The sequence below is a fragment of the Pterocles gutturalis genome, unplaced genomic scaffold (genome assembly GCF_000699245.1).
Source record: "Pterocles gutturalis isolate BGI_N339 unplaced genomic scaffold, ASM69924v1 Scaffold41201, whole genome shotgun sequence".
Lineage (NCBI taxonomy): Eukaryota > Metazoa > Chordata > Aves > Pterocliformes > Pteroclidae > Pterocles > Pterocles gutturalis.
In genome coordinates this window covers 1,435-21,223 of record NW_010099242.1, presented here as the reverse complement: position 1 = coordinate 21,223, position 19,789 = coordinate 1,435, and the positions used below count along the sequence as shown (strand labels likewise).

General features: G+C 34.6%; 1 protein-coding gene across 1 annotated transcript; it reads left to right on the top strand.

The window, feature by feature from the left end:
- Positions 1-515: 515 nt before the first annotated feature.
- LOC104463441 (leucine-rich PPR motif-containing protein, mitochondrial-like) lies at positions 516-19,147 on the top strand (the record flags this gene model as incomplete). Its single annotated transcript, XM_010075790.1, has 13 exons — positions 516-712; positions 3,899-4,021; positions 4,727-4,848; positions 4,938-4,996; positions 5,782-5,868; positions 6,356-6,482; positions 7,495-7,639; positions 8,412-8,554; positions 8,840-8,945; positions 9,028-9,135; positions 15,032-15,150; positions 15,788-15,881; positions 19,078-19,147. Coding segments are annotated over exons 1-13 (1,499 nt in total), but the record flags the coding sequence as incomplete, so codon positions are not given.
- Between the last annotated feature and the right edge of the window lie 642 nt (positions 19,148-19,789).

The window sequence follows — 19,789 nt, the reverse complement described above, 5'->3', positions numbered from 1 at the left end:
TGTTCTTTAAGCCATTGTTGTCTAAAAAAAATGGCCTCTGCATTAGTTTTTGTGTGTTTTAAATAAAAAAAAAGGTATGATTTGCAGCCTTGATCTACTGTGTTCTGGAAGAGATGTCTGTTGACTGTTCTTGGAGTGATTTTTCAAAAGCATATGAGAGCTGTTTTGAGAAGCCGTAATGGGACAATAGGATATTATAGCACTTGGATGACTTCAAAATTTTTATTTTTGTGGGAGTAGTATTTGAACCATTTAACTCATGAGGTGAATCCAACTGAAATTCTCAAATAAGCAGTTGTCACTGTGAGAAAATATTCATGGCTATAGCTTTTTAAGTGGAAAGACACTGAAATGAATCACCTACATTTGTTTGTTTGTATAAATATGGAAAGTTTTTGAGAAACTTCTCATCAGCAAAAAGTGCATTATCTTTTTGATATTGTGTGACTAGTGTAGTTGCAAAATGATACAGAAGTGTAATCTCTCTTTTTTGTTTGTTTTTATTTCAGCAGAAACATGTACCAAATAAGATTCCTTACAGTTGCACCTCAACAGGAGGGAAGTATTAAGGAAGAACCGATTTCAGAAATTCCAAACAGTCAGACCTGGCAGTTTGACTGGGCATTAAATAAACTGGATAACTCTGTCAGAAAAACTGGTCGCATCCCTAAAACTCTTCTACTAAAAATCTTCCATGAAATATGCAAAACAGGTAAGTCACTTCCAATTAAAACAAAATAAAAGCTAAATTTAAAGCTGCAATATAACGATTCATCAAACCAGGGCGATTAATTGAAAGAGTTATGATTCATATTTTTGTCTTTGAGTGTTGTTTAATCTGCTGCATATGTTGATGAACAGGCTTTAAATGTTTTAAAGATGTTATTTTGCTTTGAATGTACGTGTTTACTTTTCCAGGTTTTTTTGTCTTTGGGAATTTATAAGTCTTGTAAAAATTCAGTGTACTTTTAAGAAATCTTATCATATTCACCTTCCTCATGTAACTGTATGTGCACTCTGAACAGGGATCGTCGTATCTGTCTGTTTTGCACAGCATATTTTTAAAATGTCTGTAACAAACCATGCTGCCCTTCAAGAATTTGTTTGTTTTGAAATGTAACTATAAAGGGAAACATGGAGATGGTCCCCAAGTTTCTGCATTCCCAGGTAGCTGTGGTTATTCAGGACAAACGAGTTTTATTATTTTGAATAAAACAAAAATAAACAGCTGAGGCATTGTTAATTCAGACAGATTTAATACCCCTTTGGCTAAAAATCGCCAGTGTATATTAATATTTTGCAAACCAGCTGTCACAGTTGATGAGGTTGAGTACCAGTTAGGATGATTCAATGGAGATGTTTGCTAAATATACTCACTAGATACTATTGCGAATATTTATCAATGGCAGCATGTATTGTATTGTTTTGTTTTAGTTTTAAACGTTGTGTATTGCTCTGGACTGTTATTGGCTTGTATACTTGGGATTTTGCTTTTAAAAGTTTTGCGGTTTACTGTTTAAAATCTGAGTCTTCATTCTCTCTTTCTGTTGAACTACTTAGTTTTTTCCTTTTGATATCCTTTCTGATTGCTTTGACTTTATATCTAAAACAGTTATAATTTGCAAGTGTGGGTTGGCAAGAATTCTGTGCCTCTAAGCTTTGCAAATCACAGTTCTTCGTGATCTTTGATTACACAGTTTTTAGGAAGTCATACTAACAACAAAATTAATTGCTTATATAGTGGTTTCCTTTGACTGTGTAAGTATATTGAAAAAGAAAAGCATAGAACTTCACAAGAGATTTAACTAGGATGCTATTAAAATGAGGAATATTTCCCTATGAAAAATTCAGCCCTTTTTTCTTTAGTAGTGTTTAAAAGTAATTTAGCAAAAACATGGGAGGATAGTTACTGTTGATTTCTTAAAGATTTGTCTGTGTTTGTGTTGTTCTTCCATTTGTAATTACAAAGAAGGTACTTGCTGTATATCTCTTGTCCTGCAGCTTTCCATACTCACACTGCTAAACTTTTTCCTGTTTCTTTTGCCTTTCAGGGTACTCAGTCACTAGTATAATGCTGGCATTATGATACTGTGTTGGCATTTTTATCGCAGGAACTAATTCAATGCAGGAATTAAAAAGTTAATCAAGTATATGGGGCCTACAGGAGAGATGGGGAGACACTCTTGATGAGACAGTGTAGTGAGAGGACAAGGGGTAATGGGTATAAGCTGAAAGAGGGTAGACTTAGACTAGACATTAGGAAGAAGTTTTTCACTGTGAGGGTGGTGAGACACTGGCACAGGTTGCCCAGGGAAGCTGTGGATGCCCCATCCTTGGAGGTGTTCAAGGCCAGGCTGGATGAGGCTTTGAGCAACCTGGTCTAGTGGAGGGTGTCCCTGCCCATGGCAGGGGGGTTGGAACCTGATGATCTTTAAGGTCCCTTCCAACCCAAACCATTCTATGATTCTATGACTTGTCTCACCACTCTGTTATGTTTTCAGAAGTTCCAATCCGCATTGGCAATTTGTACCTACTCCCTCTCAATGTTTTAACTTATTACTTTTTTCTTATTATTGCTTATTTTTTTCCCCACTACTGTCTGTGTCTCTTCCCAGATGAGTTTACTCTATGAACTTTTCTGCTGTAGATTGCACTCTTGAAACATAGTTTACGATAGTTATGTGGTATCCTAGATTTGCTCGTCCTTTTTGGTACCTGAAGATCTAATTCTAGACAGTATATAGCTTTTTGCAGTTGAAGTTTGTGGGTTTTTTCTTTTTACTTTATTATGACATTATTTTTTGTCTGTATAGCTGTTTCTACAGCTCTGTATGATTAAAAATTACACTTACAGTGACTCTTGACAGCTGGAGATACCTTTAGTGGCAACAGCTCCTGACTCTGTGCTGTGCAGTCCACAACTTTGGAGTGCTGGCATGATGATTTGGAAGTAGCTTACAAAGCATTACTGATGCTTTAGACTTCAAGTCATTTTGGAAGTCTGAATCTTTGAAGTCTGTATATGTGTGTCTCTCAACTAGAAAACCTTACATATTGTTTTCATTATTTATGTTCTATGTGAACATTTATCTTGCTCCATGTTAGATGAAATTACTTCTTAAGTATACCTTTCTCTATGATAGGAAAGGGATAGATAACTTTTTTCTACTTTTTTTCTTTACAATATGCTGCTTTCTAAAGAAACTCTTTTTTATTAGAAATTGCTGGGTTTGCATATAAAGATGGGATTGAAAAAAATTCTGTCTCCAATTTATTGGGTAATCTGTGGTAGATTCTGCAGCTCTGCCTTACGTTGCCTCAGGTGTAGTAGTGAGTCCAAGAAAGATTGATTTATAGTTGCTTTGTTGACATCCTGGGTCAAGTACAGAAGTCAGAGAAGGCAGAAGCTTTTAGAGTTTCCTTCACTGTTCTCTAGATACCGAGCATGGACAGGAGTGGAAATGGAAATTTAAATGTGCAATGTCTCTGAATGCCAGTTTTGGAATAGTATGGAATTGGTATGAGGTCTTGTGCAGTTTTAGAGATCTACCAGAAAGTTATGTCCGTGTTAGGATCTATGGATCTTGGATGGGGAAATTTGAAGTACTAGATCATACAAGTTTAGTATTTTGTGTTGTACTTTTGAAAATTTCTGCTCATCTGAGCTCATTATTGTACTTCATGGCATGTTTATTGTGAATCTTTGGTATGATAGCGCACAATAGTGTCATTGTTTAATGATTTGGGTGTCCTGTGAAGTAAAAATCTTCAATCTTGAAGAAGATACCTGTTTTATACAAAATGCTTAAATATTTCAGTGAGTCAGTCTTGAATCTTTTTTCCGATATTAGATGCGTAATTATTTATAAAGAAATTTGTGGTTGTGTTCCATTTGCAGGGTGTCCAGGGAGCAACCAGACCTTGCTTTTGCTGCGAAGTTGTGGTGCTCTTTTACCAGAGGTATTGTCTCCTGAAAGAACAGAACTAGCCCATATGATATGGGACAAAATGAAAGAACTGGGTAGGTTGGTTTTGTTAGTCCCTCTTGCAAGAACAGCAATGTGCTTTTGTTACTTTCTTTGAAATAGATGACCGAATGTATTTTAATAGTGTTTAAATGTTAGGTTATAATGACAAATTCTCATTACCAAATAAACGCTAGGTTTTATTATTCAGGTGAGAGACACGTTTCCTATTCTGGGAGTTATACTGACATCTAGGGGTGTTAATAGTAAATTTAAAGATTTTATTTCTTAAGGTGCTTAAATCTCACTTTTGATTTTGATTATAGTAAGAATGTATTTTACTTCTCTGTTAGATGTTACCTTAATGTCTGGTGGGCTGAGTATTTGTAGTGCTACCAGCTATTTTATGAGATTATTTTTTTATTTTGAGTTAGTCATCTATCTATAGATGTTGCATAGGTGAACTACTTCTTGAGAGTAATATTGCTGAATCTGTAAACTAAATAAAGCTGCAGAGTGTAGAATAGCATGCACAGGAGCATTGATGTTATATGCTCTTATGTTTTAGCCTTTTATAAACAGATGTGTGCTGTTAAATAGATGTCTTATATTTCAAAGGTGCATAAAAGGAAGCAGCCTGATTATACATAAATTACATACAGAATAACATTTATATGAAATTAATTACCTGAGAGAGCTATAAAATTGCGTTCAATTTGGAGAATCTACATTCACTGACTGTGGTTGAAATATTTCCTTAGGTGCTGTGTATGATACAAGCCATTATAATGCTTTACTTAAGGTCTACCTTCAGAACGAGCATAAATTTTCTCCGACAGAATTCTTGGCCAGAATGGAGGAAGCTAATGTGCAGCCCAATCGAGTAGGTACCCTTTTATGGTGTCTTTATTCTTAATAGTAATATCCATTTATTGTATGGAAATCATTAACTTTTCATTTTGTTTCCTGTAGGTTACATACCAAAGGTTGATTGCTGCTTATTGCAATGAGGGTGACATTGAAGGAGCAAGGTATTCTTCTGCATTTCTGTTTAAAGGGTTTTCCACAAAATCTGTTTCTCGTATTCCCTACCATTAATGTTAAAACTCATTTCAGTGTAATTCTTATAAACTGAGCAAAGCAGAGAGGAGGTTTAAGTGTGTTTTAACCAGGCACTGAAGCGCATTTTCTTGGAGACGGCTGGAACCTACACAAAGAAAATAAAAATAAGCGATAAACCAGTGTGTTCAAATCAAATTGTGTTCAAGTTGTTCAGAAAATAACTTGTGTTGCCATTTCTAGAGCCAGCGTGAGGAAGTGTGAGGTTATGAAGGCTTACTGCCTATGTGAGGAAATGGCTACTAGGAAAGGCATTTGAGAACAAAGTGGGCAAAGGAGCAAATAGTATTTTATTTGTTGTTGTTACGCAGGGCTTTCTAGTTATCTAACAGATTAATTTTAGCAAGTTTAATTTGCAGCAGTGCGAGTTTAATTTGCAGCAGTGCGATTGCTGGGCATGAGAAATAAGTAACAGGAAGATAAAAGTAAAAAAAAAAAATAAAACCACAACCAAAAAACCAGCCTCATCTTTGTGTCTGCATATTTCAAAGTGACAAATACAATTCACCTGGAAAAATGAAAATTACCAAATTATGGGTGTATTATGCAGCATCCCCAAATGTAATTGCTCAGTGACATCAGGATTTCATTTTGTTTGGATACAGTAGGTGTCCAGCAGAGCAATAATAACTCAGTAGTTTATATTTTAAAAGGAAAAAAAAAATTTCTAAACAGTCATTGTTTTGTTTTTTTTCAGTAAGATTCTTGGATTTATGAAGAACAAAGATCTCCCAATCACTGAGGCAGTATTCAGTAGCCTTGTGAAAGGTCATGCAAGATCAGGGTAATGTTTAATACCTTTTTTCTTTTGTTTTCTTTTAGTTTTACTACAATGTAAAGTGATAATGTACAGAAAAATTACATGCTGCAGAATAGCATGATGGTTTTGAATAATAATGCATAGAAGACTGTCTTTTTATACATTTTTTTGAGCAGAGCAGGGCTATTTAGCAAAGGAAGTAGTTTTTTTTTCTTGTGTCTGAAGATCTTGAATTTCAAGATAAATTACTGTACTTTTGCACTGTTTGAAAAATAAATTTGCTGCACCTAGTTTTGAACTTTTTCAACTGTTAAAAGAGTATTCTAAGCAATACAGTAATTAAAAGATTTGGACTTTCACCTTTCAGGATTTGCTTAGTTAAAATAAGTTTCTCTATGCTTGTTGCAGTCTTTGTTTCCAATTCTAATTAATTTAATAAGGAAATATGTAAGTCACAATAAACATTATTATTATTAAATCTACTGGGTGTCTTTCTTTTGAATTCTTTTAGAGATATGAAGAGTGCAGAAAATATCCTTTCAGTGATGAGGATGGCTGGTGTTGAACCAGGTCCAGACACCTATTTATCACTGTTGAATGTATATGCTGAAAAGGGGGATGCTGATAGCATCAAAAAGGTACTGCGAGTTTGAGTTTAAGTACAACTTGCTCAATCTTTTGTGCAATTTAACTTTGGAATGCTTTCTGTCTGTGCAGGAGGAATAATGCTGAATTTTAAAACTTGTTTCCTCATAGTCTGCAGCAATTAATTTATTTTTTTTTTGCATCTGAATAGCTGGTTAACTGAAAGCAGTCTCACACTTCATGACAAATACTTATCTTTTGATAGTTGCCTTTCACTCTGAGAAAATACATTTGCCAGTGTGCGATTTCATAACTCGGGGTTTTTTGAGAGACGAATAGTGCACGTGAGAATTTTGTGTCTTTTTTTAATGAAAATAAATAGAAAGTAAACCTTGATTACCTTGCTCCCATTGAATCCTCAGGGTCTTTCCAGTAAAACTTAATTTTTTTTGAGAGTTCACACCAGCAACTCTGATATTCATGAAGTGTGGACAAGGTAATGCTGCTTTTCAGCCTTTTGTGTAGATGATTTTTTTTTTTTCAAATATTCTCTCTCACTTATTTTTGTACATGAAAGAAGTATTCGGAAAGAAATGAGAAAATTTGACTTGAGGTTAATAAGTAGTATCAGATGGAGAGGACCAAATCAAGGAAGATGATGTTGGAAACATAATATTGTTCTCTGACTTACAAATTAAAAAATCTTTATCAACCAGCCTTCTTCCAAACATAAAAAGTTTGGTTAATCATTCTCCCCTTTTCAAAGTAGTTTATTTTGAAAATAGTCTCACAATTATGGTGTTTTCCTATGTTATTAGAGAGAAAGGATGTATTATATATAAATCGCTTTTATTTATCACTTTTTTCTTTTTACAATCTAAAGGTGTTTGGGGCCCTGTCTACACATCTTTTTCTCTCAGCCATATTCCATGTATCTAAACCCATGGTTTTATAAAAGGAAGAAACCCCAGCTTTTTGTGATTTATTTTTTTTAAATTTATTTTAATGTATCCTGTTTTGAGTCACTTTGGAGTTTATTAAAGTTAAATTTATTCTGGTTTACAGACTCTAGAAGAGGTTGAGAAGACGGAAGGGTACCTTATGGATAGGATTTTGATGCAGGTGATTTTTAGCCTTGCCAAGGCTGGATATCCTCAGTACATCGAAGATATTAAAGAACGCATAAGGTTTGAAAGGGAATTAATTCCAGGTATGTCCTTCATTACTACAGCAGTGTTTTGCTACTCAGGGTGGAGAGGGAAAGCATTTTCTTTTTTTTTTTTTTTTTTTAACAGTCACTAATGTTACCAAAAATAGGTAATTTTGTACGTTTCTCTTGAATACTTAGGGAGAATAATATTTTTGCCATTTAGTTTGTGATTTCATTTGTGCTGCTTTAGATCACATTCTATAAAATTTAAATATAGACCAATTTTAATAGTTTACATATAAAAATTAATCTGTCAATTTTTTTAAACTTCTCAAATTCATTAAGATTTTGTAGGAAAGCAGTAAGTGTGGAGTCCTTTAAACAACTCTGTAATTCCTGTTGTGACAGCTCTTTGAAAACTCATAAAAAAGGATACTGAACACTGAATATAGTTTTCTTTATCTACAGTTAGTCACTTTTGGATCCCAGGATGCATAATCTGATTGATAAATGTTAATTATACTCAGTTTTTTCTTTTTTGACGTGTCTGGAAATATATGTTTTTCTTATTCAGTATCCTTCTGCCACGCTGTAGTGGTGATGCTTCTGTAATTTTTGTCATAGTCTTTTTAGTGGGAAAAGTGAATTTTGTTGATAAATATAAGTAATTCTAAAGAAGTCTCACATTTGCTTGGTTTCTCATGTTTAAAAGTAGAGTAATGATACTTGTAAAACATATTTACTTTCCTAGTTTTCACTAATTTTAGTAGTTTAATGCAAAAATAGTTCTATACACTTCTAAAATTTTGTTTTTCTGTTTTTCATTTGCTAGATGCAATGAACCTGTGTTTGACTCTGATAACTCACGGCTTCGAAGATATAAGTTTCCGTATTTTGAAGTCTTTTAGTCATTTATCACGTGATAATGTGGACCAGGGTAGCTTCTTCTTGCAACATTGTGTAAATAGAGATATGGTATGCAGAATAGCAACACTTTTTTTCTTAATATACTAGTAACAGTATATTTATTTAGTTTAATGCAACAACAGTGAAGATGGAAAATGGTAGATTTTTTGCACAGTTGTTAAATAATAAAAGAAAAATTTTAATATTTCATGTCAATTTGCATAGTAGATTGAAATTCACAAAGGAGTCATGTTTGGCATGTGTAATATACATTTCTTAAACAGTAGAAGAATCTTACATTCTTTAACAATTTGAGAAATCAAAAAATATATTAATTTTTGAAATTATTTGCAGCCCGTGAAGAAGCTGAAGCAATTTTGTAATGAGTTAAAAGAAGCAAAAATGCACTCGGCACCGTTACCGTTTATTTTGCGTTGCGCTTTGGAGACCAACAGATCAGGTACTCTGCTTATTTAGTTATTTTACGTATGCTTATTTAAAGCACTTGGCCGCTGTTTAATTATCTTCTGCATGTTTTTCAGCCTTGGCCATTGATGTGATGAAGATGATGAAAGAGGAAGGCTTGCCACTCAGACCTCACTATTCCTGGCCACTGCTGGTTGGGTTCCAGAAAGAAAAGAATCTTGAAGGTTAGTTGTCTGATGCCTGCTCCTCTAGCTTTATTGCAAACCTAGTCCACAAGTCTTTTAATTAATGTGTCCACAAGTGTTTTAATTCAAATATTACTGTGAGATTCAGCAGACTCTTGAAAGTAAATGAAGACCTTGCTGCATGTCTTCCTTTGTTGCAAACAATTTTTCAATCAGAAAGACTTTTTTTTTCAAGTCTTTTTTTACTCATTTTTTACTTAATCATGGTACAGTTCCACAAATGTAAAGTCTACCTTTGCATAGAAAGATATGAGTCAGTTTAATTAATTATCTTAGCTCTTTACATTCTTTCTGCCTTCTGCTAGTTCTTTTTGCTGCTCATTGCCTTTTACAGAGTTTACTCTTGAAGAAACTGAAACCTGAGAGAAGCATTTAAAAGTAAGGTTATGTTATAATAGTTGTCTTGGACTGCAAACCCAAGCCTTTTTTCAAGCCGACTTCTTATTACCTACTTGAGAAGCCAAATGAGAGTTTTGTTACAATAATAAAAACTGCAGGAGAACTTAGATTGCTGAATGTGTGAGCCTGACCTGACAGCATAGTGATTGAAGGACAGAAATTCTCCATCTTTGGGATTCTTAAGTAGGTTTAAGCATTTAGCATGCTTTCCCCTGTTACACATGGGGATGTCTACAGGATATGAATAAGAATTGAAAAAATATTAAATTTTAGAGTATAGTACCTAATTCTTTGGTTTGCGTTATTGGTAATTCAGAAAGAATGGTGTTGTAAAAAGATGCTTTTAACAGAAGTACTTCCCCCTTGGGGAAACAAAAAACTGTCTTTTTCGTCTTATCTCACAGTATAATGTGCTTTAGAATGAGATGCAGAGTTGTTAGTGTGACACTGGGTGACAAACAAAATGCACAAACAAAAAAAAGGTGCTTTTAGCAGACTCTTCATATCGCAATTTTATCTTAAATATACAGTCACATTCCAGTTTGGAAGAAATGCTGAAACAAGTATTCCCTAATTGTTTCTGACTATAAAAATGTCTCAAGTCTTTTTCAAAAAGCCTTTGTGAAAACAATATTCAGTTTTTATTAACTCCTTAGGCTCTGTTCCTGTTAGACTACTTCCCAAGTTTATCTTCTACCAGGTTTTCAAATGCTTGCAAGTTCCATGATGTTTTAAAAGTCTGGCAGTGTTCTTTTGGTTGGGTCCTTTGTGACTTACTTGAAGTACAATGTTGCCAAAAATAAGTAAATTTAAATCACTGTCATACTTCTCGATGTGGATGCTGTCTAGTGAAAAACCCATGCTTTCTGTTACTCCCTGGAAAATTTCACCTCACTAACTATTATAAGACATGTCAGAAGTATTTTTAAATTTAAACTTAGCTCCCAAAACCGGAGCAATATCCAACCATCAAGAGAAACTTAAGTTTCCATGTAGCTTTGGGTCTTTGGCAAGACCAGAGATTACATTGATTTGGACTCCTACTGTAGAAATCGACTGTGCTTTGACTGTTAGTTCCTGCTGGAAGTCATGTAAGCAAATTGAGAAGAAAACTGATGAAGGAACCCTCAGTTCTGGCTCTGTTTGCCCTTTTCTAGAAGAGCTTTTCTTTTTCTGTCTGCAAAGGCATTGGATACATAAACTTCTGTATAGCTGTGTGGTAATACTGTGGAATTGCAAACACAGTTTTGTAACCTGGTATCTCCAAGTTTGAATTGTGAAGTGGGAGCATTACTGGTATGTGCATACCTACAACAGTTAGTGGTGTTGCAATTCTAAAAATACATAAGATATTTAAGCTATTTCTTCTGCAGTGAAGAATCAGTGGAAATATTCTTGCTGCAGTAAAACAAGTTGTCTTGTTCTTTCCCATGTGTAAGCTCACGTTAATTTTTTGAAATTTAATAATTAAAAATTGAATAAATGTCCACTGTCTGAAAAACCAACCAGTACTCTTGAGGGAAAGTAAATGGGGGGGGGGTTGAAGTGCAGAACCCACCCACCCACCATGAAATTATTTCATAGAAATAATAGAGCAAAAAATAATGTTGCAGTGAGAACCTAAAGGTGACAGTAGATAGTAAATGAACAGAATGGTGCTTTCTAGGAGCAAAAAATAATAGAACTGTGTGAACAAAAGTATAGATAGCCACTGTATCACATCTCATACCAAAAATGAGGTAATAATTCCTTTCTCTACAAATTAATAATGCCCAGCCTAATGTGTGTGATTTTGCATCTCAGGACAAGTAAGGCTGAAAATGGAAAAGAACTTGGAGAAAAAACTGTTAAAAAACTGATAGAACGTAGACAATAGACTAATCATTAGCAACATTTAAGCTACAACGTGTCTAGAACTGGAGAGTACAAATGTCTGAATCAGGATGTATAATGTGACAAACAGTTATATAACTAGTAGCAACATCTAATTATATGTTTATCTAATGTTTATTATAACAAAAGCTGACAGTGGATATCAAAGGAAATTCCTTCTCTATTATGGAACTGAGTTTGAAAGAAAAATAGCAGTGAAATGGTAGCTGAGAGGAATGAAACTGAGCAAGGGCATTTTTAAATATGCTGCAGAGAACTTAACCACTCTGAAATAGCAAACAGTTCTTCTCAGTCATTTTACACAGGTGAATAATTTCAGATGTGGTGTTCAAGTTGATAATTACTTATTTCCGTAGTATTATCGAAGTAAATGCCGTTGGGCTTTTAGGAATGGAAAGTGCTTGGAGGGTTTAAAAGATCAATATGTGGTGGATCTGGAACTGTTACGGGCACTGAGATTCATCTTGTGTCAGATTATACACTAAAAACAGGAGAGCCTAGTATAGATAAGCAGAATTGTTTGACTTATGTTTGTTACTGAATATATTGTAGCTCCCCTTCATCTTTGTCTAATCATGTTATTTCTAAAGACAGTTATTAAGTCAGTAGTGAATTTCACTTTTATACTAGACTGTTATATACACAAAGCGTGGTTAGTGAATGGTACTTGAGTTTTTACTTTGGGAAATAAGGGAAATAAGAATCTAAGTCCAGAGAGGAATAAGGGTGGTGATATCACAAAGTAACTGCTTGAAATACTGTTTTGTAGACAGACATTTCTTCTGTAAAGAAGTTGGAGTTCATCTGAAATTAATAGCACAGCAAAAATATATTAAATATTACATTGTTTTCCTGAATGCGACCTCACTTTTTGAACTGGAGTTCTATTTTTTTGGTTTCCTTAGAAAGCTGCTTAAAGCACAGTTTTACTGCCCTTGCACATGTAGAACTGTACGTAACTGATTTAAAAATCCCCCCTGTTCTGATGGGACTGCTTTAGGAAGAAGGCATGAGAAACCTAGGAAATGAAAGGTAGACTGAAATGCAAGTCTTGCTTTTAATTTCTTGAAAAGCAGCAAGTTGCTCTGCTCTACCACAGAAATATTATGACTATCTTGTAATTAATCTGTTCTGTATTTGTTCTTGGATGTACTTATTTGAGGCTGGAATCTGTTCTGTTGGAGCCTTCCAGTGTTGTTTGCAGTATTGACAAAAAGGAGAACAGAAGCTTGGCTGTGTTTTGTTCCTTATTTCTGTCCTCTTTTCACTCACTCAATTATTTGATTTTTAGATACTCAGCTCCTGCAGTCCTTACATATGTCAGCCCAAGATCTCAAAAACCTGTTGCTGATCAAGCAGGGAGATGGCTGGAAGGCTTTACTGTGGGTTTTAGTCATACCCAGTCTTCTGGATCAGTGCTCTCCAAAGTGGGGTGTGCAAGGCAGTAATACATTGGGGTGTGAATGGGCTGTTAGTAAATAAAATAATTATTTAATCCTTTTTTTAATTTCTGTGTTTTTTTGTGTATGTTTTATAATGTGCGTAATACATTAGTACAGTAGTACATTTATGTAATTTTTAAATAAACATTCGTGTATTGGGGGTGTGTTACAAAAAAGTTTGGGAGATCAATGTGACTGCACTTTTGTGTCTCTTTTTTTCAGTCTGTTCTTTGGTTTGAGGAGAGAGTAGTTAGTGTGTTTTCCAATATGAGGAGCAAAGAATTTCTAAACATCCACGCACATAATGCTCAAATCCTATTTTATGCGTGTATTTGACAATTTTGTAGTGTTCTGATTGAAGTGTGAATGTTTCATTGCTTTGTATTGCGAAAGATATTTATATGATGATAAAGTAGTTCTGTTCTTGGTGAGGTAGAAAATGTGTGCAAAATTGTAGGATTCTGTGTTGGTTTTCATTAAGTCTTCTATTCCCCCCAAAAATTGTACTTCAGCCGTCTTAGAAATGAAGAAATGTGTGACAGCATTTTTTTTAAGTTTACAATGAATTTGGCTATGTGCAGTGTTGTTACTGGTATTCCTCCTTAATCTGCACCTCACTGTTGTGCTGGTTTTCTAATCTTCATACATGCCCTTTCCTCCTCAGGACCCGTGCGAGGTCATGTAATGGTTTTGTGGCAATTGTCTACTAGGGAATGGGGATGCTTAACAGGCCTCTTCTCTGCTCTGTTTTAGGTTCAAAACTACAATTTATTCATTGTGGTATCTAGTTCTTGGTCTTTATACCACTTTCTAGTGATACAGATACACTTATTTTTTAAAAGTTTTCAGTATAAGAGAACAATATATTTTTCTGGGAAGTTGAAAACATAAAATAGAAACTAGCTGTCAAAATTTGAAAAGTATAAAGAAAGACTTAGTGTAATTAGTTCTTTATTCATATTTTTGCAGATTCTGGGCCAAAATCAGAGTTTTGTTTAAGGCAAACTCGAACAGATGATGCGACTTTAATCTAGTGTGACTTGCCTGCATGTATTTTCAAGTGCTCAAAGGGAATTCACATTTGATTATTTGCACCATAGTGCACTGCATAAAATATTCATGAAAGTGTCACTTTTCCATAGGTGGCACTCCAGGGCAAAGACAGGGACTTTGGGAAACTTTACATTTTTAAAGTAATAAGTATGAAATGCAAGTTGAAAAAAACATATGCTGTTTGGTACTGGTGTCCTGCAGCAACTGACAAATCATTTTTAGACCAGCAAAAAATGATAATACCTGTATTTGTTTTGACAGGGGCTGAGAGTTTGCTAGTTAGGGTTACTGTAAGAAGTTTCTGCAAATCAGAAGAGTGTGAGTAATTAAAAACCATGACATATACTCTAAAACTTTACAGTCTTAATTGCTGAACTATTAATATTTGGTATCTGTTGTTTTCAAATGTGTTTCAACAGTAGTAATACACAGTCTAGTTGTGTGAATTGATCTGAACCCTTTAAGAGTTATAATGTAGCTTCACTGGGGCTTGGCAGACTCCAGCCCCTCTCTGAGTTTCCAATTTGAAGCTGATGCATTGCTAATCAACCTGTTGCTTACAAAAATGTTGTTTGTTTTAAAGAAATCTAGAGACAAATCTTGAAAGCTTGCCTTGCTAGTCAGTGTTGGATACTGGGAGCAAAGCTATGTGTTTGTTCAGTATTAGGTATTAAAGAATGCATTTGTATCTTGAATTTGATTACATACTTTACACCAAATTTCGGATTTGTGTTTTATGCAAAATAATATGGACATTTGATATATAGTTCTAAAAGATGTTTTGCAAACATAACTAATAGTTGTTGTCATGTATTTGCTGTATTAGAAAATAACTTAGTATACTAGCAATTTCCAAACTAGCCAAGAGTTTGATGTTTTTGATAGTACCGCACAGAACAAGAAGTTTAGTAAATCTATGTTAAGTGTCACAATGAAGAACTTTAGTAGCACCTAAAATATAAACGCAGATTTTTGCATGGCAGTTTCAAAACTGAGGAGACAAGTCTTTGTTTTTTTTCTTTTTATTTTTAAATGTTGATTCTCAAGTTTTCATTTTTCTGAAATGCTTACCAATTTTGCTTTGATAGGTATATTTGAGGTCCTCAAAGTGATGCATGCGTTGGGGGTGGAACTTGATACAGAAACATACACGGACTATGTTTTTAAAAACTTTGCTGATAGTGAAACTGCCCGTGCCCAGCTGAAGGTGAGTTTACCTTTAGAATTCATAAAAGTGATTATTTGCATGGCTTGTTTTTCTATGTTCTCTATGAAGGCTTTAGATCCCAGTAGTGCTCTAAACATGAATGTGGTATGATGAAGCCTCTTCAGAATATTCATATTATTTTTAAACAAGTTGTTGCACTGATGGTCTGTTTACGATGTCTTTCTCCTGCTTTTCTTTCTCCTTTTCAGAGCTAACAAAAATATTTTGCTCAAGACTTACTAGCTTTCTGTGTCGTGAAGTGGAAAATTAAATAAATTAATTGTCCTTTTTTTTGACTGAGGATTCAAAGTATTATGGTTGCTTCTAGTGATTTATTTTTTTTTTCCTTTTTTACTTGCTGAAGAATTCAAAATTGCAGACTGTTAAAATGTCCTGCTCTTTCTGCTTTTGGTAACCTTGTCTTTTGCAATCAATTTCAATACAAAAGGTGGATAATTTTTGACCAGTAGCAATTTATCTGGCTAGCCATGTAGACTTCTGTAGAGCATCTTCTGTGTTCTGGACAGCTATCAATACAAGAATGCCAATGTCTTTTGGGAAGGAAGCGCTTAAAAATACAAAGTATCAGAAGATCTTCTCTGTGTGTATTTCCAGTGATTGATTGCTTTTTCTCTAGAAAAATGACTGCCTATTTGAAACTGTTGGATTCTCTGTAGCGGAAATAAGATACGAAGCAGCACATGGAAGACTGAACAATGTTCTTTCTCTATGTAAGTACTTCTCATGTTGCATGTTACTATGTGCTTGGGGGTATAGTAGGTTGGTTGTAGGCTAAGAGGTTTACATGTATTAATATATGATGTTTAAAGATATGTGGGAAACTTGAGCGAAGCTTTTGTTATGTGAGGTTCTCTATGATGAGATGTCAGACTGTTTGAAACTACCAATTCTGGACAGCATGTCATGGTTAAATTCTTTTTAATATTGAACCTAGCCATAAGATTTTTGTACATATCTACAAATGGCAGCTTTGCTGTAGTTATGACAGGATTATGATCCTCTCATACTTGGAGGGCTTAAGGAAACAATTTGCTTGCACAATGACTGTTAAGTCTTTGGTGCAGGGTTTGCTTTTGTTTGCAGCACCAATTGCAACAGGATGCTAGTCTAACAATATGCCTCTGAAGTATTACAGAATTATTAATGAAAGAAAAAGCTTTAAAGAACTGGTTGGCACTGATGTTAACCTGAGGGTGCTCTGCTGATCTGTTGGTCATGGAAGTTATGTGTGTAAATGTTGTGTGTTAATTAGGTGATGAAGTTGTAACAGTATCAACTAATCACTTTTTAAGAGTTTTCTCCAAAGACTATTCTGATGCTCAGTGCTTGGAAAGTTAATACACGTCATTCAACGTATGGGATGGGATTATTTGCTTGGTGAAGTAGGAATGTATGTTTCTTTTAAAAATTTAAAACAAATACAGTTTTTATTTGCCTAATATACTGAGACAATAATAAAACACCTTAGTTTGGACTAAATCTCATACAGAAAGATATCTTATTTTAAACGAGTTTTATTTGTCCCAAGGTTCAGGGAAAAACTTAAGCAGTCTTTTGCTGCAGTTGTCATTAGCTGTTGTATTTAATGAATATAGACATATGTAGTCTATACACCATGACTGAACCTGGGAAGCTCTTGTGTTGAACACAAGAAAATTGAATGAGTAGTTACTAGTCAGTGATTTAATTTTTATATTTGAGGTTTATCAATTAGTGAACCTTTAAGAGTCACCTTACATACTGCCATTATTTTGTTTGCTCTTATTACAGTAAAAAGTATTAACCATGAAAACTGAAATATTAAAATAACTTTGATTATTTTTTTAAAATAATAACTTTATTAGCAGCAATGAAATTTTTTTCCGGAAAGTGAAATAGGGTTGTTTTTGCCTATGCAGAAGAGTAGACCCACGCCTGACACTCATTTTGGTTAACTGAAACACTCAGATTTTAATGTTTTATAAGACACAAATATGTGTGTGCCTGGCATATGTATATGGTATCAAAAGTATGATACAGGCACATAGAGTAGGCTGCATTCTGTCCTACTGTCAGGAAATTAGTCTCATATAGTGTATTATTTAGCTGTTGTTTGTGTGTTAAATTTAAATCTTGTAGTGGTATTTCTGTTTACAAAGACTGGGGTTAATAATTCATGGAGACATACAAAATTTCTTTTGAACTTGAGCTTTAAAGGAAGGTACTCCTGTAAATAGTTTACCAAGCTGAAATAAATGCTAGTAAATCTAATTAGCACCTAAGTAATGATAAGGCACAGATACTAAACAGCTGATTTTTTTGTTGTTTTTGACTTGGCTTCTTTTGCAGTGTTACAAAGAAGGGAAAAATAGATGCAGTACGGAAAATAGTGCAAGATTGTCTCATCAGTGTAGTCAGGGGAGGCAAAGGTTGGTTATTAATGCTGGTTGCTATCTAGGTGTATTGATTCAGCTTCTCATACCTTATAATGTATAGATTTCTGCTACTGACAAGATGAAGACTACACAGCATCAGCTGAGGAATCTGGGCACATAAGGCAGCATACATGAGAGCGGCTTTTTCCCTTTATCATGCCGTTCCATTCCACTTCATTGTCAGCCTCTTGATTTTCTCAGACTTGTTTGTTGCTAAGGAAACCAGGTTGCCGATTGTCAGCAGCAGCTGAGCATACTAAGATGCTTTTCTGCTCGTCTTTTTATGAGCAAAAAGTTTAATTTACCACTGGAGGAGGATTTGTACTGAGGGTTTCTCAAAATCAACTTCACCTGAGATTTTCAAACTAAAATAAATGTTTCAGCATTTAAAACTCTTAATTTTCTCTAATACCTGGAGTTGGACTAAGGCGGGGTTTTAGCATGTTGCTCCTGCCTTTTATTTCCCAGCTTCCAATACCATACTGCAGCCCTTGCTGAAAGGGCCCAGTGGATTCAGGTTTTTACAGGGGTTAATTCTGTTGTGATAGTGAAGTCAGATGATAGTAACTTCATACAGGATTTAAATGCATCTACTGCCGCAGTTTTTTTCTTTGCTGGACTATGGTGCTGGAATGAGAGACAGCAACTCTAGAGAAACAAGGTAGAATCATTTGGAATGTTTAGCCAAGAAATGATGTAAAGACGAGGACATAGGGCATAACTGTAAATGACCTCTCAGGGGCATTAGTTTTAAGTAGTTTTACTATTTCCTTTCTGTTCAAGCAATATTGTAAATATCAACATTAAGAACTGTGTATCCTTTTTTTTTCCCCCTTATGTTTAACTTGATTCAGTGGATACCACATTAGATGGAACTACTTTTTCTTTCTTGTCAGGAAGTTTGCACCAGAAGAAGCAAAAACCTAAGGAAGTATTCTGTAGTTTTGTGGTTTTTTAAAAAAGAATAATTAAAAAATATATGACAAAATAGTGAAGGCTATTTTAAGGCAGGTATTCAGTCTGAAACAGTTAGTAAACCATTTGCCTCTGGTGGTTCTTTGTTTGTTTCCAGAGCTAATATATCAAGTTTTCTTGATTAGGATTGTTTGGGATTTGTTTTGCTTTTTGAAATGTCGTATATTTTTCAGTCTTGTACTTTTTTTACAGATAAGATGCTTACTCCTGTTTATTAATTTGTATAAACGACTAATGTATAAACTACTGACATTAAAGGCAATGAAGATGGAAAAATCTCTTTTAGAATATTTGATCCCTTTTGAAATGGACCAGATGCCGAGCTGATAAAACCAGGACTGTTTCAGATACCCTGGTATTTGAAATTGTGATTTGCGAAAGTTTGTCAACATCTACTAAACTAACAAAGCAGTTCTTCTAATGACACCCTTTTACATGACCTACTGACTTGTTGCAGTTCAGGGATTTTTTTTTTTTTTTTACAATGACTATTTAGAACCATTTCTTTCACTTACAGTGTCTTCAGCAAGCACACCTCCTATTGATATTCGTCAGTTTAGAAACAGCCTCATTTTGGGTTTTAAAAGGTAAGGTTGCCATATGAATACCTCTCTTTGTCCTTTGTAGCAAAGTTAGCACTCTTTTTAGCCTTGTTGAGCACAGTCTGCACAGTCTTTTTCCTCCAACTCCATGTTTGAAAATTCACAAGTAAGGTTCCCGCTGTAGCAGATCTGAGGAATATCTTTGCTCTCCCTGGTTTTCTTGCCTCTGCTGTATATGAGCATCCCTTTAAAGTATTATATAGAGTGGATTAAAAAGAACTTCACTGTTATTGTTTTTCTGTGGTACTTGACAATATATGAACTTCTCAGGGTAATAAACAATTGGGCTTTTTTCTTTATTCACTTTTTTGTTTATAAACTGCTATTCTAATATAAGATTTCCCTAAAGATTATCACTGTTGACCATTAAAGTAAATATGTGCTTAATGAAGATGAAATACCAATAGGAGCCAGGCACTTTCTACTACATCTGATAGCTTTGTGCCCTCTGGGTTAATACAACTCCCAAAAGCTCCCATTTCGCACCTAGTATTGTGCTACATTGCCCAGATTTGTATTCACAGCCTTAAGGTCCCGTTCAGTAAGGAGGGTTCCTTGAAAACTTGCAGGGTACTCTTAAGCTTATGCAAGTATATGTGAATTAAGCATTTCTGTCATGCACTGTTT